The sequence below is a fragment of the Bubalus bubalis genome, chromosome 18, assembly GCF_019923935.1.
Source record: "Bubalus bubalis isolate 160015118507 breed Murrah chromosome 18, NDDB_SH_1, whole genome shotgun sequence".
Lineage (NCBI taxonomy): Eukaryota > Metazoa > Chordata > Mammalia > Artiodactyla > Bovidae > Bubalus > Bubalus bubalis.
Genome location: NC_059174.1, coordinates 21,896,384 through 21,923,292, shown reverse-complemented (window position 1 = coordinate 21,923,292; position 26,909 = coordinate 21,896,384). Strand labels below are relative to the sequence as shown.

Below are 26,909 nucleotides of genomic sequence, written 5' to 3'. Positions count from 1 at the left end.
TCGTTCACAGCGAAATCTCACTTGATCAGACGGGAAGACGAGTTAACAGCCACAAGGAAGATGTCGGCTGAAGCCCAGGGCTTTGGCCAGACAAGCATTAGCTGGAGAGACCAGGGCATCACTGGGAGAGTCCAGCGTGGGGCTCCTGGGAGACACAGCCCCTGATGCCTCCTGCCCCTCTCCTCCTGGGCTCTCCAGAACCAAGCCCAGACTTAGTTATAGAGTCATCTCTCTCACACTTTGCAGATGATGCCTAACATCATGACAACAGAAAAGAGGCGAGGTCTCCGGACCTGCCTACCTACAACAAGTTTCTGTAAAGTAATGAATACAGACAGCTTGGGGACCGCTCACCTGTGCTGCCTGCCTCTTCCTGCCTGCAAAGTGAAACCACCAGGGATTGGCAGGAGGTGCTGCTCTGACAGGGCCAGGACAGCCTTCCTCCTCAGTGACAGCCTGGGCCTCCCCTCTTAAACTTGACCCGCCGTAATTCCTTCACAATGCGGCTGGGAGGCCGCTGAGAGTAGCAGCTGTGGCTCCTAAGCGAGATGGATGGAATTTTCATAACTGGTTCCCCAAGTTACATTTTACCTTCAAGATAATTTATGAGCTGCTCCGGAGCCTTGAAGAGACAATATGCTTGCCATAAAATTAACTGTAACAGTCTTGTAGGTTATAATTAACACTGGGAGGGTAGCACCAACTGGATGAAACACATGGCATAATTGATGGTGAAACTGGAAAGGGGGCGAGCGAACAGTATCATTACGGCACACGCTGCCTTAGCAGAACTGATGCTTTCCAGGGGTTAATTACAATCGCCTTCTAGGGCCGCTGTTCTTGGGGGGGAAGAGGCCAGAGCTGGCCAGAGAGGGCTGGAGATTTCCTGGCAGGGTCCCGGGGCACCTGGACACGGAGGCAGAGGCTATCGGCAGGCTGGGGCGAGAAGCAGGTCGAACCCAGAGCAGGTCGAGCATCTGGCAGGATGCTTCCTGGATTGCAGACCAGGCCCTCCACACACCTGCCTCCTAGACATGACTTCATTTTCTCCATAAACCGCATCTTTTTCAGTGATGATAAAGATCTGGATCAAAAGAAGGGAGCTGGAACTTCCAAAATGCCCTCCCCAAGGCATTGTCATTCAGAATACAATGTTAACAGAATCAAAGCATTTCAATGTAAGGTGGGCAGAAGTTCCTAAAAAACTAAGATGGTCCACATTAAACCTCAGGTTTATTAAACTACAAAGTGGCACCCTGTCCAGAGAAGAGGATGAAGAGACAGCTAGTAAATGTAAGAAAAGGCTTGTCGATCACACATTTCTTGGAAAAAAAACACTAAGTTATGCCTTTCCTGGCGTGGATACTAAAAAGCTTGATCAATACCCCGCCAAACACCGAATATTCTAAACACACAGGAATCACTCAAATAATTTCAATAAGCAATGTTAAGGTGACCGGACCTATTTTTGTTGTTTACTTGTTTTGTTTCTGTCCTGGGACAAGACAGTGAAAAATCATCCTGATAAATGAGGCAACAGTGTCCCCTACAGGCCGGCAGGGCTATTCCCTACCCCCACCCTTCACCCCATTCCTTCCTCAACTGAAAGCCAGAGTTTAACTTTTTATCTAGAACCTGGAATATCCATTATAGGGAAAATTTGTAAAATACACTGGAGACACCCCTGAGATAAAATAAAATTACTGCTCTTCACGTGCGGTAAATTGTTTCCTAAACATACTGTACAGCAGTGATTAACCCATTATAGAGAAGATAAATGCTACCCGTTCAGAACAAGGAAATCGACTCAAATCAGCCTTAACTAACCTGGCTCTGAAATTACTCCACTTAAAGGATTTACAGATCCTTGGACGCTAAACTTTGATGCTCCCATCTGGGCCCCTACTCTCCTAACTTCTAAGAGATTGTAATCAGTATAGAAGAGATGACATAGCCATAAAGGTAATAACTTTACTTTCAAGGATTTAAGGTAGGGAGATTTATAAAGTATGAGCTGGAAACTACTTCCTTAGAGAGAGAGATGCCCCCCCCACAACTAAAAAGTATGAAACATGCTTAGGTACCAGAGGAAATACACATTTACAGACACACGCCCATCTATCTCCATGCTGGGAAGGTCCCTGGGAGGTTTCTAACGCTTACACTGTGAGACCCAGGTCAAGTACCAGGAGAACATGCGAGTGGCTGACAAAGAGGAAAGTCTTGTTACTCCAGCTCTGGCTGTGACCACACAGCAGAGGTCTGAGCTGGGCTGTCTTGGCTTAAATTCAATCTCCACTGCAATGTAGGAGATGCAGGTTCCATCCCTGGGCATGGCAACCCACTCCAGTATTCTTGCCTGGAGAAACCCATGGACAGAGAAGCCTGGTGGTTGACAGTCCATAGGGTCACACAGAGTCGGACACAACGGAAGCAACTGAGCAGACACGCATGCACTATTAGCTCTGCGGCCCTGGGCAATGACTTTGCATCTTTCTGTCTCCCTTTTCTCACCTCCTAAAGCATTTAAAACTTAGTCTGGTACTTAGAGAGTTCTCACTACATGTTCACTGCTAGTATGGCTAAAATTAGGACGACTTCAGGTTTCAAGGACAGTGGAGGTAGAAACGTAAGAGCCTTCAGGAGTGACAACTACCCCATCTTTAGTGGCCCCCTGGGCTCTAACTCAGAGGGTCACACCTTGCCAGAGAGGGAAGATGCCTTCGAGGTCACTGAATCAAGCCACTTCTTTTGTAGACAGAGCTGCTGAGATCCGATGTCTCTGACGTGCCCAGAGTCTACAAGCCAGCTGGAGACAGGATTCCAATTGGTATCCAAGCCTCTGTCAACTTGATGTGACAGTCCTTACTCAGGACAGGGCCTGACACAGGCTGAGTTCTATCTAACGTTCCCTCCTTCACCAATTCAGCTACACACAGCCATACCATAAGGCTTGGGTTTTACATGGGGGCACTCTCGCAAAGGAGAGGCCAGTTCAAGTGAGTCTGGCTTGCACTGCTCTTCACTTTTTTGTTTTGATCTGAAGAGGAGCAGAATTTTTTTCCTAATTTTTGGCCACGGCAGGCAGCATGGGAGACCTTAGTTCCTTGACCAGGGATCAAACCTGTGCCCCCTGCAGTGGAAGGAAAATGTCTTAACCACTGGACTGCCAGGGAAGTCCTTGAAGAGGAGGGATAATTTTTATTGAGCACAGAGTATGTGACAGGTATTTGCTGTAGGTTTTTTTCCATGGAATCCCTTAAACACATCTAAGGAACAGGTTCTCTTATTATCCGCTCAGGCAAGTTACAAATGAGAAAACTGAGGTCCAAAGGGGTTAAGCAACTTGTCGAGTTTCTCACAACTTGCTTGGAGTTTCAGAAGTAGATCTGAGATTCAAACCTAGGCCATCTACTCAGCATCTATGCTCCCAACCTCTATACCACAGTCATCAACTTTACTCTGGAAGAAATCATTTTTCCCCCACTAACTGAAAACTCTCTGGAGACAAGGTAACCCAGATTTTATCCTCTGGCCCATAATCACACTGAGGTTTCTCCCCTCTCTCACACACACTTGAAGACAGGAGGTTCTTACCCATGTGTAGGCTATACCATCGCTTAGCGGAGCAGTGCTCCTCACAAAGGCCGGGCACATAAAGAATCACACAAGAATATTTCTGGTGAGCCTGCCACTTTCATCTCCGGGACAAGGACTTCTCCAGAATCCAGATTTAACCCCTTGCATTGCATTATTAGACAAGATTATTATTTCCCCTGGTCAAGTGTTATTCATTCCTATAACCTCAGGGAGTACAGTAGCGTCTGGTACCAGGTAGGCACGTGACAGATATTTGCTAAATCAGTGAGTGCATGACTGACTGCTCACTCACAGTACTCATAAATAGCATCTATTAAATGCCGGACCGCACTGTCACACCGCCACGTGTAATCTCCCCTCCCTAACACCAAGGAGATACGTATAGCTTCTACTGTTTACTCTTAAGAGTATTTGTGAATACAACGTGACATGAATTTAAGCCTTCTTTAAAGTGAAGACATTTAAAGTGACACCTCTTTTGTGTTAAAGTCATTGCAAACTAGGGTGCAAACTATCTAAGAAAAAATTAATGCTGTGGACTCCAAGGATGGTGAGCCTCAGAACACTGACATGCCCTGACTGTGTCACAGATCTGACCCACTAGGACTAGAGATGCAAATGTGATAACAAGTGATCATCTTAGGATGAATATGAGAAGAGGAAATTTTATCTCTGTTTCAACTGAATGACTATATTCTGCTTCTGCTGTGTGCTGAATAGGTAGGACGTGGCAACTGTGCACATTTTTTTAAAGAGTTTTTTTGGAGTGGACCATTTTTAAAGTCTTTATGGAATTTGTTAAATTCCATAAATTTAACAAAGTTATGTTATTTGTTAACATAATTGCTTCGATGTTAAATTTTTCTTGGGGGGGGGGAGGTTTGGCCACAAGGCATGTGGGGTTTTAGCTCCCCAACCAGGGGTCAAACCTGCACTCCCTGATGGAAGGCGAAGTCTTAACCACTGGACAGCCGGGAAAGTTGCCGCACATTATTTTTTTAAAGTAATGTTCAGAGTTCTACTCAGGAAAACACTTTTTATTGGTCATTCCACTTGAATTGAAGCTCCATGAGAGAAAAATGCTCATCAGTTTTGTTTAATGCTGTTTCTAACACCTGGAACAGTGCTTGATAAACAGCTGGTGCTTGATAAGTATTTAATGAATAAATCAATGAATGAACCCATGTTTTCTCAAAAAACTGAAGAAGCCCTGCCTCTAAGAAACAGCCAGCTACCACTCAGAAAACTGCCAGGCGCAGGACTCATACTGAAGCCTATGTGTTGATTTTACAAATAAGATGTGCAGAAGTCAATTGGCTTTTGTCCCCCATAAAACTGTTCAAATCATGACAGTAACAATGGTAATAACATTAACAACACTTGCCTCCTTAAGATAAGTTGCTGTATCTTGGAAGAAGGTAACTTTATCTCTAGACTCATTTAATCCCTATGCTCTAAATTTATACAATGTTTCATTTCCTACACATTTATGAGGAGGTTTTATGGAGTTATCCGATTTTATGGAGTAATCTGGTTCAGAGACACAAAGGGCATTCTTCTGCTAAGGGCAGCAGAAAGTGGAGACTGCAATTATTAAAGGAGATGGGGCAGACGCATTAAAAAGAATGACACGGATGACAACTAGTGGGCCAGTGCCTCCCTGCTCCCCTACCCCCAAGGCTGCACACACAGTTAGCGCATTGCAGGGGGCAGCCCCTGAATTGGAGATGCCACAACTTCTGGTTCCCAACTAACCTGACCAGTCAACTGACATGGTCAGATGATTCATCATGTGTTGTCTCACAGGACAACAGCCTCATCATCCCATGGGCTTCCCTGGTGGCTCAGGCGGTAAAGAACCTGCCTGCTAATGCAGAAGATGCAGGCTTGATCCCCAGGTCTGGAAGATCCCCTGGAGAAGGAAATGGCAACCCACTCCAGTATTTTTGCCTGGGAAATTCCATGGATAGAGGAGCCTGGCAGGCTGCAGTGCACAGGGTTGCAAAAAGTCAGACACGACTTTGTGACTAAACAACAACATCATCCCATAGCCCAACCTCAAGACTGCTGAGTCCACTTTTTGTGACCATGACTTCCTAGTATGAAAGACAAATTTGGCCCCAATGCCTAGTTGCCAAGCCTGAGCTCATCACTGTGCTGATACTATCAAAGCCCATCAGGACATCAGCAGGTAACCAGCAAAGATCAGCTGCCCTTTGAAATATGGACTCAAAGCCATACTCAGCTTCAGCTCTGCCCTCCTGGCATGAAACCGACCCTTTAGTCAGAGAAATGACCCTGGGGAGAACCTTCCCCTCCCCCTGTTCTCCCTTCCTTCATTCATTCAATTTCACTTCCAGGAAGGACAGGGACTCAGGAACGGCTAGCTCAGGGAGGAGATCATGTCTTTCTGTACTGGTCCCGGCTCAGTTCCATGCTTTTCACTCCTGGGCTCTTCCTCGAGAGCCCAAGTCAGTCTGTGTCCGGACCGCCCTTCTTCCCTCATGGCTGGATGTGAGGGACAGAGGTGTTGGGCTGGGAGTTCAAAACCAGAGACTCAGCACCTATTAGAGATCTCTCCTTATATCCAATTTCAAGGTTTCCATCCTTGGTAGGATTAGATGACTATAAACTCAAAGCAATAGGCCAATATCTCAAATGCTCAGTCCTCCTCAAAATTATGAAGGAGGAACTTCCTTTGTTCCCTCTTTTTAATGCATCTTTCTTTTTAATGCGTCTGCTCCATTTCCCACAGCATAGAGCACAATTACCTGGATATAGTAAGCACTCAGAAAATAACAGCTTATAACCGCAAAACTGGACAAGGGCAACCTGTCAGGCTTGAGTAGAACTCGGGCCTGCCAGGAGACAAAAGGAGAGATCAGATAACCATGGGGAAAACTGTACAAGCCTGACAACCAAAGTCGATCCACACAAAATGTTTTACCTGTTGCATCCATACAGAGTTCTGAAGCTGATTAGCTTAGGAAAGTAAATGCTGTTCGTTACAAGATCTGGGTTATAACAACTCGATTTTGGAGCCTGTCCAAAGTGGATCCATCCTGGAGGTAAGTGGTGATGATTGGGCTGTGGAAGGTAACAGGATGGTCAATAATATGTCTGGGTATTTCACTTGTCCAGAAAAAGATGGTAACTTGGCAGTTTTTTGAGAAGCCAAAGCCCAATGTGGGAAAGACACGTACACATAGACATCTAGGGGGACTTCCCTGGTGTCCAATGGCTAAGACTTCGCTTTCCAGCGCATGGGGTGTGAGTTCGATCCCTGGTAGGGGACCTAAGATCTTACATGCCTCTTGACCAAAAAACCAAAGCATAACACAGAGCGATATGGTAACAAATTCTATAAAAGCTTTAAAAATGGTGCACATCAAAAAAAAAAAAAAAAAAAAAAAGGACAACTAGGTCTACAAAGTTACTTGTAACTGGAAAGCAGTAGTTCTAAAAGTTTTTCTAAGAAACTGCCATAAACAAAAAAACCATGATTTCAAGGTTCATCCCCACTGTAGCATGTATCAGTTCTTCATTCTATTTTATTGCCAAAAAACATTGGCTATAAAAAGAAAAACAAAAACTTTTCTCAATACCATTTTAAGGCTCCTTGGACCCAACTTAAATTGTCTACTAGGAAAATAGAGTAAGCCCTGTTTGAGCCTAGAAGCGGGTGGAGCTTAGGTGAACAGACTTTCCGTTGGATTGGGCTACATTCCCATCCAGTGTGCAATGTTCGGAGATTCTGGAGTGGAAGAAATCTAGAGAATGGTAGAAAGGTGATGTAGGGGAGAATCAGAAAGAAATAAATACACACACGAGCCACATGCAAATAAATAAAGGACTGGGCACACTCATGCCAGCTTTGTTTGGAGCAGGCCATATACCTTAACTGGCTCATGACCTCTTTACCACTGAAAGGGTAAGTCCTTAAGTCTGTCGTGTTTTAAAAATCTCCTAATTAAAAAAAAAAAAATGGTCTTAAATAAGCACATGAAAAGATGCTCAACATCATTAGTCATCAGGGAAATGCAAATCAAAACCACAAGGCGATAACACTAGGATGTCTATAATATAATACAAAAAAAGGAAAAGTACGAGAGTTGGCAAGATTGTAGAAAAATTGAAACCTTTATGTACTACTGGTGGGAATGTAAAATGGTGGAGCAGTTGAGGAAAAGAGCTTGGCAGCTCCTCAAGAAGTTAAACATGGAGTTGTTATGTGACCCACCCATTCCAGGCTTGGGTTTCTACTCGGAGGAGCTGAAAACGTGCCACTCAAAAACTTGTACATGAATGTACACAGCAGCACTATTTGTAAGAGCCAAAAAGTTGGAAACAACCCAGATGTGCATCAACCAATGAATAGATCAACACAACATGGTCTATGCATACAATGCAAGATTTTTTGGCAATAAAAAGGAACAAAGAACTGATACAATGGGGATGAACCTTGAAATCATTATGCTGAATGAAAGAAGTCAAATACAAAAGGTCACATATTGCATGATTCCGTTCGTATGAAATGTTCAGAATCAGCAAATCTATAGAGACAGAAAGTAGATGAGACAGAAAGTGGTTGGGAAACTTGAGAGTGGTTGTTCACAGTTTCAGGGTTTCATTTGGGGGTAATGGAAATGCTCTGAAATTGAATAATGGTGATGGTTGTACAATCTTGTGTATATTCTAAAAAAAAAAAGTCACTTAACTGTATATTTTCAAATGATTCATTTTATGTTACATGAATTATATCTCAATTTAAAAAACCCCCAAATGGCCTGGCTTTCATCTTATTTTTTATATTTGCACCTTGCTGAGCAAAAATTTAAAGGAGAATGCTTTAAAGTTAAAAAGCACACTTCATTCTGGAAATGTACCTCATCTCCCTGAGTTATCCTTCACCCAACCCAGTGAGACTTCTGCTCACTGTACATCCCTGTGGGTATACACAGTCAAGTCAAAACCTAAGATGAAAAATATGGTAACTTTGAGTAATGTTTAGTAGATTTTTATTTCTATTTTAAACATAAGCATTGTCTGGGTGTGGCTTGTATGAGGTAGGCAACAGTGTTCAATTAAGGAGTTTTCAACAGCATGGCAATGTTAGATTTCAGAGAAATCTACAATTAAATACTTTCCAGGGAGGGTTAGAGCAAAGGGCCACTCTTGTGGTCATGACAGCTTTACTACTTTCTTTTCCACGGCTTTCCATAGCCTCTTTCTAGGAATTTGCTCAGTTCTCATCCCCAGATAAACTTAAATTGGCTGCTGAGCACACATTAAGAATTTATCTGATGCACAGCACCTCACACAGTATTTTATATCGAATAGGCATACAAAATACACAAAAATGCCCAGGATTTTCCTGGTGGTCCAGGGGTTAAGAATCCACCTTGCAGGAGATGTGGGTTCGATCCCTGGTGGGGGAATTAAGATCCCACATGCTGCGGAGCAATTAAGCCAACACACAGCCAAGTACTGAGCCCACGCCACAACTAGAGAGTCCACGCACTGCAACAAAGAATCCGGCATGAAGCAAGGAAGATCCCTTGTGTCATAACTAAGACCCAAAGCAGCCAAAGAATACATTTGAAAAATGTATTTTCTAAAATGCTCATTGAATAAAATCATCTTTCTGAAAGTAGAAGCGTAGGATGTTCCTCTGAAGAAGAGCACAGAGGTTTGCAAACACCAGTGTTGCTGGTCAGAAACCAGGACAATCAGTGCCCAGAGGAAGCTGGGAGAGAGTTTTAGATAGATTGCTTGCTTAGTCGCTCAGTCACATCTGACTCTTTGCGACCCCATGGGCTGTAGCCCACCAGGCTCCTCTGTCTGCAAGACTTTTCAGGTAAGCATACTGGAGTGGGTTGCCATTTCCTCCTCCAGGGGACCTTCCCGACCCAGGGGATGGAACTCGCATCTCCTGTGTCTCCTACATTGAAGGTGGAGTCCTTACCTGCTGGGCCATACGGGAGACCCCTTAGACAGATTACTCTTATAAATTCACAAGTAAAGGAACATATAGCTTGAGACTGACCCATTGTTGGCTCTAATCAGCATTGCTATGACGTTTCTTTGAAAAAGGGATAAAGAAAGGAATATACATATCTACTCAACTAAAATTAGGCACTTTCTTATTTTTATAGGAAAACTGCCAAGTATAGGAATAAAACAGTGTGCAAGAGTCACAATAATATTTAGTATCAAAAAAAAAAAAAAAAAAGAATGTACAACATCCAGTGGCCAGTTGCTGAAACGGATTGCAATTTTTTTGTAAAGCATTTTTGCTAAGGCTTGACTTAGTTACATTCTCTCGACTAAGCATGCAAGCAGGAAAAAAAATAATTTGCTTCACATTCTGACATGTTCAAGGCAAAGGAAGCCCATTCCTTTCCTTAAGCTGACTACAAATAATTATTCCATAACAAACACGCCCTCAGATTTTTCAGTGATCTAGGCAAGACGTCAGGGATTTGAGTAAAATAAACAAAGGCACTGATTTTTTTCTTTTTTTTCTTATTTAGAAAAACAATTCGGGCCTGGACATGGAACTGTACCTTTTCTTTAGTGCACTTTTCAAATGATAATTTCTTCCACTGTCACCATTAAATCTTAATCCATTCCAGCTCCTTGCATGGGTCATTGAGTCTATATGTACTGCTGTTATTTTAAAATGTTTCCCCTTGGTAGGGAAAGAGGGGGAGAAAAGATGTTGAGGGCCAGATGGGCCTCTTCACAGTTCATTTATCAAACCTAATACGCTGGGCTCCACCCTCCTCTCACTCACTACCGCGGTTAAACTTCCATATAATTTGGTAATCATTTTCATTATCAGAGAGTGACCCCTGAGCAGCCGATCCCGGGATACCCAGCCCTTGCAGCTGCTCTTTTTCTGCCTTTTCCTACAGTAGACCTTAAGAAACTTCGAGTTTATTAGCTGCAGACTGACCTTCGGGCTGCAGAGGTCAAGAAGGGGTCAGATCAGAGGGCTTGGCCAGTTCTTTAAAAGCTATAACAAGCTGTCCATCAGGCGGAGTGGACTGTATAAACAAAGCCAAATCTTCAGAAATTCGGTACCACTTCTGTTAACACTTACCCTGCATTCACACGGCTTCTCCCGATGTACTTGGGATCTTTCAACTCCGGGGAAGTGAATAGACAGCCCTAATAAGCCTATTTGGAGAGGGTTGTTTATGGGATTACCGGGCTTGGGGAAGGAAACCCACAGGACTCAGATATGCCTCGAGAATCCCAGGGTCGTGTGACACTGTGACAAACTCAGTTACTCCGAGTCACGCAGAATTGACACTTTCCTCCAAAAGCCAAATTACAGGGAACATATGCTTTCAGTTTAAGAGACTTCAGTGCATCCCAAACAATGGCTCGGCTCCTGGCCCTTGCAGAGAGAGACAAATATTTGAAAACCAAGTTACGAGTTGTGCGGAAGACAGTCTCCCTAATACCGTTCACATAAACGAACCTACTGAAGCCTTTATTACAACAAGACTTCCACTAAAGCTAGCACCAGCTGCAGAGTCTCAGTGACCTAAATTTCTCCAAGTTGTACTCTTTCTAATGCATTCTCTAAGGTGCAGTATCAGGTAATTAGAGTCATCTGTATTTAACTTTCGGAGGAAAAAAAAAATTTCTATTATCTAAATCTCACGGATCCCCAGATAGCTGGGGTGAAAAGTAAAATACTGTAAGCCATTGCTTGTCCTTTGGCAAGCACTAATTATTATCTGTCAGAGTACATTCTTCCTCGTGTAATTCCGAAGTACACAATAGGCCCACCTCTGAAACCCAGGCCACTCTGGGTTGGTGCCAGAGAGGGTGTTTTATAACTTTCATCCACTGCACGCCTGATGGCCACTCCAGGCGATGCCCAGTTCCAGACGGCCAGGGGAAGCTTTGATGAGGAAAAGAAAGGTGGATGGTAACCGTCTGTTTATACAGACCGCATGGACGAGTCTTTTAGATAGATCAATGGATGGGAAACATCAAATGGGGCTGGCAGAGGGGTGGGGAAGGGGGGTTGGCAGGGGGAGGATTACGGTTATTGAATACTCTGAAGACACTTCTGAGCTCTCAAGACACTGCCCTCTTGAAATTTTCTTTCAGGTGTTTGGTTTTAAGGAGGTCTGCAGAGTGTCAGCGGCTAAGCTCTTTCTTGTCTCCTCCCCTGCCACAAAGGAAACTCGACAAGTTTTGTTTCAGATGCTAGACTACATCAACTTCAGCCCTGGCTCCAAGTCCTGATTAAATTGTTAGCAGTTAAGGGCCAGAAATGCAGCAACCAGACTCCTTTTAAAAACAGGCCACTTCTGGCCACGCCGTCTGATGACTTGGTGTATTAGGAAATTATTGTTAACAAACCGAATGCACTCAACAGAGGCAGTCCGTTCTCGTTCTCAACATTTTCTCTAGCTCCGCTGTCTGGTTGCGGGGATGGGAGAGGGTTCACAGGGGAATTGTTTCCTTTCTTTTCTTTCCTTTCTTTCTCTCTCTCTCCCCTTCCCTCCCACCCATCCTTCCTTCTATCTTCCGCTCTCTTTCTTTTTTTAATATATATTTTTATATATATATTTTTTTAATGTGGACCATTTTAAAGTCTTTACTGTATCTGTTACAATATGGCTTCTATTTTATGCTTTGACTTTTTAGCCACAAAACATGTGGGATCTTAGCTTCCTGACCAGAGGTCGAACCCATACACCTTCAACTGGAATGCAACGTCTTAACCACTAGCCTGCCAGGGAAGTTCCTTCCTTTTGTATTTAATAAGAATCACCAGGGGAATTCCCTGGCAGTGAAGTGCTTAAGACTCCAGGCTTTCACTGCTGAGGGCCCAGGTTTGATCCCTGGTCTGGGAACTAGGATCCCACAACCCTCACAGCACACCCCCCAAAAAAAAAAAAAAATCACCAGGGGAAAAGATATAAAAGGTCAAAGAGAGAGAGCAATCTCTTAGATGTCCCCTCAAGGATATTCCACTATTTCATAAAATATGCATACTTTAGTGAATATACATATTTAAATTGTAATAGAAAGAAACATTTTTAATTAATTATTGAAACTTCAGTTGAAAATCACTTCATGACTATAGTTGAAACTGTCATGCTCCCTAACCACACTACAAAAACGGGGTAAAGGGGAAAAGTGACTGGGAATTTTTAAAATCATGGTTTCAATCATGGTTTCAAAACCATGGTTTCAAACCATGATTTCATGGTTTATTGTTTCTAAATTCAGAAACAATATGCATATGTGAAAAAGCAGCTTTCTGATACCGAAACATAATGGATAGTTCCTACTCTTCACTGTCTCCTTTTTTGGAAAATGCTCATCTTCAGCCTTGTTCAAGCAAATCTATTTTTATGATAATTGTTACTAGTAAAGCCATTAATTATTATAAATTCTGTTGCATGAACTCATTTGGAGAATATTATGGCTATCAATAAATGTTCTTCACTCCCAGGCACACAGAATTTTTAAGCATCGAATAAGACTCGGACGCAGAATCCAGCATAATTTTTCTGATTCCTCTCCTCTTGCTCAGAGACTGATGGTAATTCAACAACACACATTACACATCTAAAGGATAATTTTAACATTTGAAGGAACTGGTTCAAGGCTTCTACCAGCAAAGCATTTTTCAAAGAAAAGCAGGATAACATGGTACTTAGCATGCAAGAATCCATTCTGTAAAAACTGATGATCGACAGACACTTTTTACCAGCCACAGTTGTCTAACCGCAGCTAAGTCCATGTGCACAGAAATGAGGCTGAAGCCAAAGTCATTTCTCTTTGGTCAGTTCTGCAAATGGGGTTGCTGCATAGACTGAGTGCAAGCAAGCTGCCTCCCGCATGATGTAAGAACACTGTGAATTTCCTAGACACCTGCCCCAGCTAAACAGCAGTGTTGACTTTTAGACGGTTGATTAAAAGGGTTCTTCAGCATCAGGTACTTAGATTACGTTATGCTCAAGATGTAAACATTTATGCTAAACGCCACACTCGAGGATAAATCATATATGCATACAGATGACATCATGGATCACTGCAATTAACGCAGGTACCATGTGCAGGAAAGAAAACTTTGGCTGAAAGCATCTGTAACTTGCTTCTTTTTTTTCACGGCCCCTCCACACTGAGAGGGATGAGGCCAGCCGTCAGGAAGGGCTTCCCCAAAGAAAGCCCTCATTTTCCAGGGACAACAAATCCCATTTCGTAACAGAACAAACCTGGCATGCCATTCTCTCCTCAGGTTCTGGCGAGTGGTGATCGAGGCGAGGATGGACGTCAACATCTCATTCTTTTGTTCCATGGGGACCCCCTCTCTTCTAACTTCGCGAAGCACAGCGCTTGTCTAGAAGAAACGATCCCCAAAAAGAGAAAGTGAAAGTGAAAAATTAATAATGAAAAAAAGCCCATAAGCAAATAAGGACAGTAAATCAATGGCTTTTTTATTACAGTTCCCCTGCTAACAAATCAATACAGTAAATGATGGTCAAAAATGGCCAGCATATATTTTGTACTTAATCAATGTACATGGCACATAAGGTAAACTCCAAAGCTCCATTGCCTTAAGTAACACATCAAGATGCTGCGCATTCTCACTCTAATTTTCTCGGTACACCAATGATTTTTTTTCCCTGGCAACTGCCGACCACGAGCTACTATTAGAAATTATTTTCACGTGCACTTCAATGTGTGTTGTTTGTTTGGCCTCTTAAAAAAGAGCAGTCTCTGACTTTCCCTCTCTGTTTCCTGCCAACCAGCTGAGGCTTACTGCACTGCCTTTCTTATTTGAATCATTAATTTCTATTTCCAGCCATGCCAGGAATTTCTTTTTTTTTTTTTTGGTTCACTCCATTTTCCTTGCTTGCTGCAAATTAAGAGCTTACAAAGAAAGGAACACTAAGAGCACAAGAATCAAAGAAGAGTATATCTCTATGAATATCTTTTCAGGTTTGAAAATCCACCGCATACTTCAAATAGTAGATACAGGGATTCGTATGCACAGTAGACACATGATTTGGGGAAGAATCTGCTACTCCATGGTTATGGCTATGGTCTTTAAAAAAAAAATTAGGCTCACAGGTGAGTACAAAAACACTCGAAATTCAGATGCTGCTTTTTTAAATAGTTGAAAAGCAAGCGCATCACACCTGGCTCACTCTAATAACTAACGTTACATCGAAACTCAAATTTGAAATTGTCATTTCAACTTTACAACTCACCTCTGTAGGCTCTTATTTTAAACATGCAAATGTCTGTGACACTAGAAAAACAATTAAGAAAACAATGGAAAGTATCTATTGGTACTTGAAATCTGAGTGAGCAAAACACCTTTCAAGTTCTAATCACAGAACTTTTTTTCAAATGCATTTACCTTCATATATTAACAACTGGGGTAGAAATCTTTAGGATTTATAAATGTTGATCTTCATGAAAGGCTGGTGGGGTGGGGGGCTTCTTTGGAGATGTTATAACCAAAGCAATTGCTAAAGGGAATAAAACTGCCACTTTCTCTGTTCTAATCACTCGCTGTGTTGCTTACTTTGGAGTAGGAAATGGCAACCCACTCCCGTATTCTTGCCTGAGAAATCCCATGGACAGAGAGGAGACTGGCAGGCTACCATCCATGGGATCGCAGGAGAGTCAGCCACGACTTAGTGACTAAACAGCAATTCCTTATTTAAGTGATGCCCACACCTTCACTGATATGAAGAGCACACTCAACATCTGATTCTCATGGATCTTGAAATACTACTTGCTTACTCCTCTATAACATTTTACACTGTATGCTTAATATCTTCAAGACAACCGTGAGAAGAGGTGTGACAAACGCTTGCAGTTTTCGTTGCCCTCCGTCCATACCCAGTCCCCTTTCCTGTGACAGCATCTAGAGCTCCTTGCCGGCGAAGTCTTTTATTGCATGTAATCTTAAAGGGACTGTCACCCAAAGCATTCTGCTCTCCCCCACCAAGGATGTGGCCAGGCCGGCCTAATTTTCTTTTCCAGGACTTTAGACACTTGAGATGACAAAGAAAGTTGGGGGTGGGGGGGGGTGCGGAATGTACTAGCAATTTATCTATATTCCCACAGTTCCTACCACCCATGGTCCTCAAAGTACTCCCGGCTTCCTGAAATTTGAGTCTCTTTTTTTCATATACATAATCAAATGTATTTCTTCTTAATTGACAGATAATCGCTTTACAATATTTTATTGGTTTCTACCAAATATCAACAAGAATCAGCCATAGGTATACATATGTCCCCTCCCTCTTGAACCTCCCTCCCACCACCCTCCCCATCCCACCCCTCTAGGTTGTTACAGAGCCCTGGTTTGAGTTCCCTGAGTCATTCAGCAAATTCCCCTTGGCCATTTTATATATAGTGGTGTATATGTTTCCATGCTATGCTCGCCATTCATCCCACCCTCTATTCCCTGCCCACCCCGTGTCCATAGGTTTGTTCTCTCAAACTCTAGAGTTTCCTTGGACAACTTTAGTTATCCAACATCCTTTCAATAAAGTCCCACTTTGTTCAAATTCACCAGAATTGGTTTCTGTTGCTTACAATCAAACATCCTGATACAAACAGGTAAGACAGGAGAGACTTCACTGGCTGCTCCAGTGGTTAAGAATGTGCACTTCCAGGGCGGTGGGCATGGGTTCAATCCCTGGTCGGGGAACTAAGATCCTGCATGCTGTGTGGTGCACCAGAAAAAATAAATAAAAGTGCAGACCTTACAGATCAGACAGGAAACGGTATGTCCACTGGAAAGGATCCACAATAATCTGCCAAGCATTAGTCAGGAAAAGGACCCTATCTCTGCCTCCTGGACCCAGAATGACAGCCACTCCACTGGTGATATAACCAAATGCAACTCTATGAGCTTCTAGGCTTCCCTGGTGGCTCAGACGGCAAGGAATCCACCCACAACGCAGGAGACCTGGGTTTGATCCCTGGGTTGGGAAGATCCTCTGGAGGAGGGCATGGGCTACACTCCACAGGGTCGCAAAGAGTTGGACACGACTGAGCGACTAAGCACACACGAGCTCCTAGGACAACAGTACTTGTGGCCCCCCAGCACCGGGAGGAATGCTGGGTTTCTCTGCTGCTGCTAAGTCGCTTCAGTCGTGTCCGACTCTGTGCGACCCCACAGACGGCAGCCCACCAGGCTCCCCCGTCCCTGGGATTCTCCAGGCAAGAACACCGGAGTCGGGTGCCGTTGCCTCCTCTGTGGGTTTCTCTAGGTATTCTAAAGCATGACACCCAGGCTCCCAGTGTCTAAAGCAGGGGTTGTAAATTCAAATACTGACTAGGACCAGAAAGGTAACATGAGTTAGTTAAGCAAGGTTCCTGAAGAGAGCATGTGCTCTGTCTAAAAAGACAGTCGCTACTCAGCCTCAGCCCCAGGCAACTCTGCCATTCAGAAAAGCTGTTTTGGTGGGGCCACATTCATGAATTTTCAAAATAAACAAGAACTCTGTTCTTTTTTTAATGTGAAAATTCCTAACATTAAAATGTCAGAAACTAATTATTTTTTAGTTTTTAATTTTATACAAATTTGATTTTTTTTTAATTTTTATTGAAATATAGTTGACTTACAATGTTGTCTTAGTTTCAGCTGTACAGCAAAGTGAATCAGTTTTTTATATATATATATATGTATATTTTAACATTCTCTTCTATAGGTTATTACAAGATATTGAGTATAGTTTCCAGTGTTATACAATAGGTCCTTGTTGGTTACCTATGTTATATATAGTAGTGTATAAATTTTAATCCCAAATTCCTCATTTATCCATCCGCATCCCCTTTCTCCTTTGGTAACCATAAGCTTGTTTTCTGTCTGTGAGCCTGTTTCTATTTCATAAATAAGTTCATTTGTGTCCTATTTTAGATTCCACATGTAAGTGATATCCCATGACATTTGCCTTCATCTGACTTACTTAGTATGATAATCTCTAGGTCCATCCATGTTGCTGCAAATGGCACCATTTCATTCTTTGGCTGAGTAATATTCCATTGTATATACATCACATCTTCTTTATCTATTCCTCAGGTGATGGACACTTAGGTTGCTCCCATGTCTTAGGCTGTTGTACACAGTGCCCCTATGAACACTGGGGTGCATGTATCTTCTTGAATTAAGTTTTTCCCCAGATATATGCCCAGGAGTGGGACCACAGGATCATATGGTAGCTTTATTTTCAGTTTTATTTTGTTTTTTTCTTTTGAAGGAATCTACGTACTATTCTCCATGGGCTTCCTTGGTGGCTCAGCCATAAAGAATCTGCCTGCCAGTGCACGAGGTGGGCGTTTGATCCCTGGGCCAGGAAGATTCCCTGGAGAAGGCAATGGCAACCCACTCCAGTGTTCTTGCTGGGAAAACCCCATGGACCGAGGAGCCTGGTGGGCTACAGTCCATGGGGTCGCAAAGAGCCAGACGTGACCGAGCGACTGAACATACAGTTCTCCCCAGTCACTGCACCGACCTACAGTCCCACCAACAGTGCGGGAGGATGCCTTTTTCTCCGCAATCTTTCCAGGATTTATTATTTGTAGACTTTCTGATATTGGCCATTCTGACTGGTATGAGGTAATACCCCATTGTAGTTTTATTTGCATTTAATACAATTTTTAAAGGTTACTTTCCATTTACATTTATTACAAAATGTTGGCTATATTCCCTGCATTATACAATACATCCTTGAGCTTATCTTATACCCAGGGGTTTGTACCTCCCACCCCCCCATTCCTATATTGCCCCTCTCTGGCCCCCCAATTTTTTTAAATACCATGTGGGCTAAACAAGAAACAATGGCTAAACGGAACTCAGGCAGCTGCCGATTTGTGGCCTATAGTGTAAACAATGTCTCATTTCAGAGAGGCCTTGGCATCAATGGGGACTCGAACAACAGCATCGCTCCTTGTCTGTGATACCCCACCTCAAACACTGAAAGCCAGAAGGGACCTCAGGAAGTCACGCAGTTTATCACCATGCCTGCTGGTACACATTATTTTACCAAAAAGTGCTTCACACGGAAAATAAAACACACATCTAGATGGCTCCAAAGACATGACGAAAATAAAATTATTTCTCTATGTGACTTTTCAAAAAAGTCATTTATCTCTTCTTGGCCTTTCATATCATTTACGTTTTATCCAGAAGCCCTAGTTTACCATGGATCCTGAAGAGGAAGGGTTGAAGAAAGCTGAGTTCATGGGGGCAGAGGATCCTGTCTATTCAGTTTCGACTGTATCCCCACTGCTCCCCTAATGACTTTTAATAAATGCTCGTCAAACTGGTAATAAGAGTAGGAACTGGAAAAACAAGCATTGCAAAAACAGAGAGCAATGGAAGACTGTCTTCTTTTAAGAAATTACTATTATAGAGTCTGCCTGCAATCTGAGAGACCTGGATTCAATCCCTGGGTCAGGAATATCCCCTGGAGAAGGGAATGGCAACCCACTCCAGTATTCTTGCCCGAAGGATCCCATGGACAGAGGAGCCCGACGAGCTATATAGTCCATGGGGTCGCAAAGAGTCAGACACGACTGAGCAACTAACACACACACACATTATTATTATTACTATTTCATGAGTTGATAAGACTCATAGAAGCTGAGAGACAGTCATGTGCTCCACCAAGGAGCTCTTGTCACTTCACAAAAGGACTCACTTCCTGGTCTATTTAAATAACTAGTTCTCCTCGTTCTGAGCTTCCCAAACTTTACTCATTCTAGTTCAGTCTCATAATTCTTTTTTTTTTTAATTGATTAATTTATTTTAATTTGAGGATAATTACTTTACTGTCGTGGTTTTTGCCATACATCGACATGAATCAGCCCTGGATGCACACGTGTCCCTGCATCCTGACCTCAGAAAGTCATGCGATTTACGACCATGTCTTCAGGTACATATTATAATAGAATACCCATTATTTGTGTATAAAGTATTAATGTCTGTGCTCAGTCGCTTCAGCTATGTCTGACTCTTTATGACCCTATGGACTGCAGCCCGCCAGGCTCCTCTGTCCATGGGATTTTCCAGGCAAGAATACTGGAGTGGGTTGCCATTTCCTCCTCCCAGAAATCTTGTATTAATACCTAATATTTTTCTTTCAATCGACTTATATTTTAAAATATAAAATGAATTCTCTTCAAAAGAAAAATGGAAGACCAGTGCTACTTGTCATAAATGAGAAGATAACCAGAAAAATAATACATTAAAAACAAAGTTAAATGTTCCTCTCATTCTCAGTTCAGTTGAGTCCTCAGTCGTGTCCGACTCTTTGTAAACCCATGGACTGCACCATGCCAGGCTTCCTTGTCCATCACCAACTCCCAGAGCTGGCTCAAACTCATGTCCATCAAGTTGCTGATACCATCCAACCATCTTATTCTCTGTTGTCTGCTTCTCCTCCTGCCTTCAATCTTTCCCAGCATCAGGGTCTTTTCCAGTGAGTGAGTTCTTCGCATCAGGTGGAGCTTCAGTTTCATCATCAGTCCTTCCAATGAATACTCAGGACTGATTTCCTTTAAGATTGACTAGTTTGATCTCCTTGTAATCTCCTCTCCTTCTAGACGGATATTACTGTTGCTTGCTAAAGGTTCTGAGGCTGAAGCTGGCTTCTTCTTTGTAAAAGAGGACATGAACGTGTATGGGAGAATGTTAGAGACATATGAGTCTAAATGAAGACCTCCTGGACACAGTCACAGAAATTGAAAAGGAGCTGAAGATGTAATCACCTTCTCTGAGTGACTCTCACTATGTATAGAGTCTGGGAATACCACCTAGCATCATCCCAGGTCTGCATCCCATGCTCTGGATGAACTGCCATGCTGCGCCAAGCCGTTTTGCTCCAGAGTGTCCAAACTGTGACCCTATGGACTAACCCGCCAGCCTCCTCTGTCCATGGGATTATCCAGGCAAGAATACTAGAGTGGGTAGCCTGCCCTACTGCAATGGTTTTTCCATACTTCACAGATGGAAGTATGTGTGATCTTTTCTCCCTAAAGGTATTCTTCTATGAAACTCAATATATAAAACAAACTGGAGCCCTTTTGTTAGAAGCTTTGAAGGTATGAAGGACTGGAGGTTCTCCCCTTGTTGTGGGGTATCTCTTCAAAAATCTAAGGAACTGTGAGACACAATGTGCCAACCTCAAGCCAATAGTGTTTAAAATAGCATTTAAGTGTTCAAAAGTTTATACATCTGTTTGCTGGTAGGAATGCAAAAGAGCGTCATTCTAGTACAGAGTCTGGCAGTTTTTTATAAAGTTACACACACACTTAATATTATTACCAGCAATCCCATTTCTAGGGCTTTACCTAAAGAAATAAACACTTACATTCCCACAGAAGCACATACATAGATGTTGATAGCAGCATTATTCATAATTGCCCAAAACTGTAAATAACCTAAATGTCCTTCAAAGGGCAAGTGGATAAACACACTGTGATACAATGGAATAATCCTCAGCAAATAAAAGAGATGGGTAATTGATACATGCAGCCCACTCGAATGAATCTCAACATCATTATGCTGAGTGAGAGAGGTGACGCTCCAGAGATAAAAAACACAGCCTGATTCCATTTACTTGACATTTGGAAAAAGCAAATTATAGGGACAGAGATCAAATCAGTGAGGGAATTTTAAGAATGATAAAACTAGTCTGCACCCTGATTATGGTGATAGTTATAGGAGTTTAGACATATGTTACAACTCATAGAACTGTATATCCAAAAAAGTCAATTTTATCATATGTAACTTTTATAAAATTTATTTATAAAAGTTCACTTTTATCACATTTTTAGGACAAGAAAGAATGTAGATAACATGTTTGCTGCTGCTGCTGCTGCTGCTAAGTCACTTCAGTCGTGTCCGACTCTGTGCGACCCTATAGATGGCAGCCCACCAGGCTCCCCTGTCCCTGGGATTCTCCAGGCAAGAGCACTGGAGTGGGTTACCATTTCCTTCTCCAATGCATGAAAGTGAAAAGTGAAAGTGAAGTCGCTCAGTCGTGCCTGACCCTCAGCGACCCCATGGACTGCAGCCCACCAGGCTCCTCCATCCATGGGATTTTCCAGGCAAGAGTACTGGAGTGGGGTGCCATGATAACATGTTTACATATACATATATTTAAAAGAGAAGCAGTTAGTAAAAAATACAAAAAAATGTATCTGGGTTACAAAACAAATTCTGTTACAAAAATTTTTTTTAAGAAAAAAAATTTTTTTCCAATGAAAAAGCTGGCTGAACTTCAATTGAGCATTCAGACCCTAAAATAGAGTATTTCATAAAATTTAGAGTGAAAAGAAGTTCTTTCACAAAAGGAAATCTCAGAGTGTCAAAGGGCATTCTTTTTATAAAAATTGTGATATTTTTACCCTCATAATAGTGTAGGCTCTCCAAGGGTTTCCTTCCCATTTAGGCCACCACAGAGTGCTGAGTAGAGTTCCCCGTGCTATAGAGTGAACTACGTCCAGTGCTATACTGTGGGTTCTCACTAGTGATCTATTTTTTAGTACTGAATATTCTGAATATTCATTGGAAGGACTGACGTTGAAGCTGAAGCTCCAATACTTTGGCTACCTGATGCAAAAAACTGACTCACTGGAAGAGATCCTGATACTGGGAAAGATTGAGGGCAGGAGGAAAAGGGGACGACAGACGATGAGATGGCTGATGGCATCACCGACTCAATGGACATGTGTTTGAGCAAACTAGGGGAGATGATGGACAGGGAAGCCTGGCGTGCTGCAGTCCGTGGGGTCACGAAGAGTTGGGACACAACTTAGTGACTGAAGAACAACAAAAGTGTATATGGGCGTCCCAGGTGGCGCTAGTGGTAAAGAAGCTGCCTGCCAATGCAGGAGACTTAAGAGGGCCAGGTTTGATCCTTGGGTTGGGAAGATTCCCTAGAGGTGAGCATGGCAACCCACTCCAGTATATGTCAATCTCAGTCTCCCAGTTCATCCCATCGCCTCTTTCCCTTTAATATCCATGTAAGAGAGCTGACTACACAAATCCCAGCTGCCACTTCCTCCCTATGGCCTCTCCTACACTGCAGGATGGAGAGGACCACGGAGCCTCCCTATGGATTCTCGCGAGGCCTAGTTACCCAGTCTTGTGCCATTATGATTATGAGGTTTAGTTTCATCTTAAATGCCCTCATCCAACTTGTGTTAGGCTCTGCTATTTTAGCAAGAGGATTCCCCCAAAGTGTCTACAACTTGAAAAATTTCCAAAGGAGAACAGGTAACCATTGAATGGCCACAGCCATCAGAAGCCTCTCTCAGAAGCCAGAGGCACCCTCCTTTGCATATCCCTCACAGGAGAAAAATCTTGACCCTTGGAGGGTGGGCTTTATTTTTAGAATCAGTTCTGATTTCACTGTACATGGCATTATTAGTAGATGCCTCTCTCTCTGAGGCCACTATCCAATATGTGCCCTATTCTTCTTAGTCTTCTGGGGGGCTCCTCACTGTGGGACCCTCACCTGTGCTTAGCCCAGGGTTCCGTCCTTGGTTCTCCTGTTCTCTCTGTTGCCTGCATTCTCTGTGGGCAACCTTCCCCTCCTGTGGCTTTACAGGTCCCTGCAGACCAACCACTTTCCACGGACTTCTACCTACAAGCAGACCTCCCTGCTATGGAACTCTCGTTCCATAGAATCAACCACTAGATGGTTGATTCTCCTTCGACATACATCTCAAAATGACACTTCGGTCTCAACTCATCCACTTGTGAACTGCAATTTCTGTTCTCCATCAATCTGCTCCTTCTCCCTTTCAGTTCAGTTCAGTCGCTCAGTCATGTCCGACTCTTTGTGACCCCATGGACTGCAGCACACCAGGCTTTTACCTGGTCCATTACCAACTCCTGGAGCTTGCTCAAATTCATGTCCATCGAGTAGGTGATGCCATCAACCATCTCATGCTCTGTTGTCCCCTTCTCCCTTTACCTCCCTAGAATGACGAATGACACCACTCCCAATGCAGTCACCTAAACCAGACATCTAGGCCTCATCCTAGCCTCCTCTCTTTGTGTTCCTGCCCTCCCTGCACCTAAACATCAACGCCTATCGTTCCTCTTTGTTCAGTAGGACTCAGACTTACTTCTTCCCCACAGCCATTAGACTTGGTACAGGACAGCTCTCATCTGGGCCATGAAATGGTGTCCCAACTAGCATCTCTGGGTCAGTCTCACCCCTTTTATGAATTTACCTCCTACAAGAGGAGTGTGTCAGGGTCAAAGGAGATAAGAAACTTCCGCCTCCCAAACTCCACCTAAGCCAGAGCAGCTTACAGACTTCAGGTTCATGCAGACTTCAGTTATTGTATTTGAGAGGTACAAAACAATAATTTTTAAAGCCCAGATTCCTTAATCAGAAAAAAAAATAAAAACCCTCTCATTTTTATATAGGCAGTGCTGACGTCTCAAGTCTTAGCTCTGTCTTCTATTCCACATTAGACTAATTGCAGTTCCCTGAAAATACATGCCTATTGTAGATTATATATTTACTTGTACCTGGTTATATAACTTACCAGTAACTACTAATTGCCGGGAGCCGGCATATTGCATATTGAGTGCATATTGCATATTGAGTGAGGATCTGTAATAGCTCAACTGGAATTCTATCACTGCCGGGAGCCAGCGTGAGCACTCCGCCCATGACAAAGGTCATGAGGAAGGAGGCTCGGCATACGCAAAGGCGGGATCGAGCCTCAGGAGTCCCCCTGGAAATTCTCGAGCATCTACCCCCAAAACCAGAGTCTGCCTACTTTCTGCTTTGTGCTTTCACCTACACCTCTGACTTTATGGGGGGCTGTCCCCCACTACCTCTCTCTGAAAAAAGAGTTAGCTCACAGCTCCAGTTAATAATTCCTGGATGTGACAGTGTTTCAACCTACAAACTCCTTTGGAAATCCTCTAGCCTGCCTGAATAGGTTTTTCCGGCCACATGTGATTGTTCAGAGCCTCCCAACTGTGAGAGGCAGGAGATGTTCTAAACTGCCTAAACACAGATTCCTTTGAGTAGTTAAAAGATTGATTAGAAAATGTATTGGTGAAGGGTTTTTCACTTGTTGGGCCAATGTTTGCTGCTAAGTCTCCATACTCCTTACCTACTGTGTCCTTGGCAGTGTATTGATTGATATAATGGGTGTATAGAAATGTAAAATGCCGCTTTGTCCAATGCTTTTTGGAAGGCTGGCGCCTGACTTTGGAATAATCACCTTTAGAGAAAGATAAGTTTCTTAAAATGTTAACAGGCCTCCGGGCCAGAAGATGATGTCTATCACCTGAACTTTTGCATATGATAAGTTTACAGGAAAAAAGCCTGGCTTGCTGCATGACTCTATCCCTTCCCCCATTATCCACTATGCATAACTTAAGGTATAAAAACTACTTTGGAAAATAAAGTGCAGGCCTTGTTCACTGAAACTTGGTCTCCCCATGTCACTCTCTCTCCCAAATTCCAGCTGAGCGTCCATCTGGAGCGCGGATGTCCTCTGCGACCATTTATTTGCCTGGGCTTCTAAGACCCACTCGAGAAGGTGTCTAAGGTGGGGCACCTTCCGCTATTCGAGAGGGCGCCTGCGGCCTCCGTGGTCAGAGCTAACCTGGTGTCACGGGTTATATTGATTTTCCGCATAAACCAAGCCACTCAGCTTCTTTTCTCCACTGAATTTTCCTACTGAGCTATCCTTATTTCAGCCGCTTTTCTCCACTGAATTTCCTCACTGAGCTATCCTTATTCTATTACTCTTTGAATCTTTGATGAATAAATAAATATAAATAGGTCGCCGACGCCGTCCCCGCTTCGAATACCCTGGATCAGCCGGGGCTGGACCCCGGCAGGTGGCGCAAACATCTCAGATAACACCTCCTATGTGAAGTCCTCCAGGAACCACATCCTTCCACCAAACTAAGTAGAGTTGTCACCCCTTCTTATGGACCGCCCTTGAGCATCTCATAAATCACTTCATATTCCACTGTGATTAATTATGCATTAGAGCTTTCCTCTTCCAGAGTGTGAGCTCTGCGAGAACAGATAGGGGCCATACCCATTTCTTTTCAAATCCTCTAAGATGCCAAGTTTGGCACCAGTTGTGAAAGTGGACTCCTGATAGAGGCTTGTGGAACAAATGAAGTCATATGACATGTCTGAGCGTGTCTGGTGAAGAAGGTGGACAGAGTATTATTCAAGACCAAGAACAATGTGTGAAACAAGCTTTGGTCTGATTCAAACTATTTCTAAAGACAAATCTAAGAAAAAAAGTTATACCACCTATTTTTAAACAAAAGTATCATGAAAAAAAATGAAGCCTTTGCAATCCCTAGGCGACTGCTTAGGGCAATGTTCATTTGGATGGATGTATCCAAAAATAGTTTTACCACAAAGCTATGATAGCATCTAATCTATGCATAGTCTCCTGATAAGCCAAAAGAAGAAGTCTTACTTTGTCCATTGCAGCAGAGAAAACTATTTTGAACTCTGGCAACCCACAGCATTCTAATGACCTCCAAGAATTCTAGAGTGTTTTTAGCTTCTCCTGGCTCAAAACTTTATGCATAAAAGATTAAGTAAAATGTCCAGAACTAGAGAAAGAGAGAGGTTGAGAGAGAGAGAGAGAGAGACTGACTGAGAGCGAGAAAAGAAAAACCAAAACTCTAAAGCTCTAAGAGGACTTAAATTTTAGGCATAGGTTTCACATCTTTCTTGGGAAAAAAGTCTCCCAATCCAGAATTCATTCAACTAACCCTGAGTAACTCACCTAATTCTTGCTGGTTATATTCTTACATTTGGTAACTTTCAATATGTCCTAATTCTAGGGCATCTTTAGGAAAGCACATTATGAACATAACTTGCACTATGCAGAATTTATACCATGTAAGGTTTGTAGATAGGAGTCATTCTTAGATTTAAAAGGAGAATAACAGTATTTACTCATTTACTAATAATGGAAAGTAAGTCCTTCCTTCTTTTGGTTCCTTTCTGATCTGGAGTAACAGCTTCCAACAGGCCTTCAACTCCAAAACCTAGGTTTAATCCATCCTTCTTACAAATCAGAGAACTGTGTCTAAGAAAATGCATGGAAACAGGAGGCACTCAACAAATATGGCTTGTGATCTCTCTTCTTAGTTCATTAAAAAAAAAAAAGTCTGCTGCTGTTTTTCCAATTTCAAAAGCCATATAAACGCTAGGATGCCAGAAGCTGCATACATTTCCCACCTTCTCAGCATCTCTCAACCCTGACTACCACCAAAAAAGTCCTAC

General features: G+C 42.9%; 1 protein-coding gene across 1 annotated transcript in view; it reads right to left on the bottom strand.

The window, feature by feature from the left end:
* Positions 1-26,909, bottom strand: part of FTO (FTO alpha-ketoglutarate dependent dioxygenase) — a 422,524-nt gene that overhangs the window by 172,842 nt on the left and 222,773 nt on the right. The window contains exon 8 of the mRNA XM_006043050.4: positions 13,854-13,978. Within this exon, the coding sequence (XP_006043112.3) occupies positions 13,854-13,978 (125 nt within the window). The remainder of the gene's footprint in view (positions 1-13,853; positions 13,979-26,909) is intronic.